The 1,682-nt window shown below is 27.9% G+C and overlaps 1 protein-coding gene across 1 annotated transcript in view; it reads right to left on the minus strand.

Annotated features, from left to right (window-relative positions):
- The window catches only part of LOC108690084 (folliculin), a 4,940-nt gene extending 3,475 nt beyond the window's left edge, over window positions 1–1,465 (minus strand). Inside the window, exons 1-5 of the mRNA XM_018197194.1 lie at window positions 1,269–1,465; window positions 941–1,141; window positions 744–866; window positions 390–674; window positions 215–280 (exon numbers count right to left, since the gene is read on the minus strand). Coding sequence (XP_018052683.1) covers window positions 215–280; window positions 390–674; window positions 744–866; window positions 941–1,141; window positions 1,269–1,319 — 726 coding nt within the window. The 5' untranslated portion in view covers window positions 1,320–1,465. The remainder of the gene's footprint in view (window positions 1–214; window positions 281–389; window positions 675–743; window positions 867–940; window positions 1,142–1,268) is intronic.
- Window positions 1,466–1,682: the final 217 nt, after the last annotated feature.

Genomic DNA, 1,682 nt, shown 5'->3' on the forward strand with positions numbered 1-1,682 from the left:
TAGATTTATACATATAAATATAATAGATTTATACATATAAATATAAATTATACACATTGCATTGCATATCTTACACTATTTTTATAAAGTTTACTAGGATAATTAAGAAGAAATATTAAGGAGCAATATTAAGGAGAAATAAAAGAAAACTTTCTTTTTTCTTCTATATATCAAATTTCTATATATCAAATTCGTAACCAAATTTCAATTTAACACCTTCATAAGCAGTTCTCATCCATATGCCTACGGCATGTGCTCCAGGATGTGGATATTTGAATGTCTACACATATATAAATTAGGATAAATTATAATTTTGCTCGAAATTTAAATAATTATTATATGTATGATGTACATATGTATACAAAACATTAAAAATGCACAAATAATACCTTGTAATTATTTGTAGAATCAAAAGAGAGAGATCCTGACATATGTATAGTTTGCATAGCGAAAGTTTCAGCAGCTTTAACAGCTTCCCCGAATGCATTGATAGGATTTAAACCAGAACTTAATGCATCTCTTAATTTATTTTCCGCAGGTATCAAAGCATCCAACATGGTTCGATCACCAATCGATGTCCCGCTAATCTCAGATATCATCTTGTTTGCAGATGTTAGAGCGGTTAACCACATATTGACAGTTATTTGATCATCATTCCGAAACTTAAGAAAACTCTAAAATATTTGTTAAAATTTCTTCTCAATCTTAAAGATGAAAAAAGATTGTACTGTTGATAATCTTACTTTAGCAGCAGTATCAAAAAATAACGAGTACATTCCACCTTCTAAGCTACCCATTTCTTTTTCAATAATATGGCTTATTTGTATAAATGTTACAAAAGGTCTTGTTGCTAAAATTCTCCCTTCCTATGCATACGAATATTTATAATTGTTGATGAAAAAAAAGATTCATAGGTACTTAATTTCATTCATTGCATAACCTCGATTGCCAATTTTATGGCATTGGCACTTTGCGCAAGTATGGTTCCATAATTTCCATCACCACATTCTCCATCCATTATATCAAATTGTTTTGCACATGCTATTAAAGCTTGGCAGGCAAATATTAAAACTATAAGAAACGCTGAACTATTCTGAAGTTGCATTATTGGTCCTATATTGGATACATTATCTTTACATGCCATCTGCAATTAAAAAATTTACATTATAAATACAGTAGAATAAAAATTATTTACAATTACAGAATATATGTTTGAATTTAACTAGTATGTAATTTATGACTAGTAATTAAATAAATTAAATTGACATTACCTGGGAATTTTGTTCTTCCACTTTATGTAATATTTCGTCATCCTTCATTATAAGCGTGCGAAATGTATATAATAATTATAATTTTATTTCTAAATTACATTACGCACCGATATTGACATGTTCACGTAGATATATACACATCTGCATCTGACTAGCTGCTCTACAAAATAGAGATCTTTTATTGTATTGAAATACTGCGCTCTGCAAAATAACATGGCGACTCATGATCAAATTTTCATTGGCTCTCAACTATCTACGCGTCATGTTTATAGAAACAAATATATGAATAATGAAATATTGAATCTACAATAACATTTACCATAAATTAATTGTTACACTACGCATAAAAATGTTATATTTTATACATATATATATATATATATATATATATATATTAGGTGTACAACTTTG

This window comes from Atta colombica, unplaced genomic scaffold (genome assembly GCF_001594045.1).
Source record: "Atta colombica isolate Treedump-2 unplaced genomic scaffold, Acol1.0 scaffold294, whole genome shotgun sequence".
NCBI classification, from domain to species: domain Eukaryota; kingdom Metazoa; phylum Arthropoda; class Insecta; order Hymenoptera; family Formicidae; genus Atta; species Atta colombica.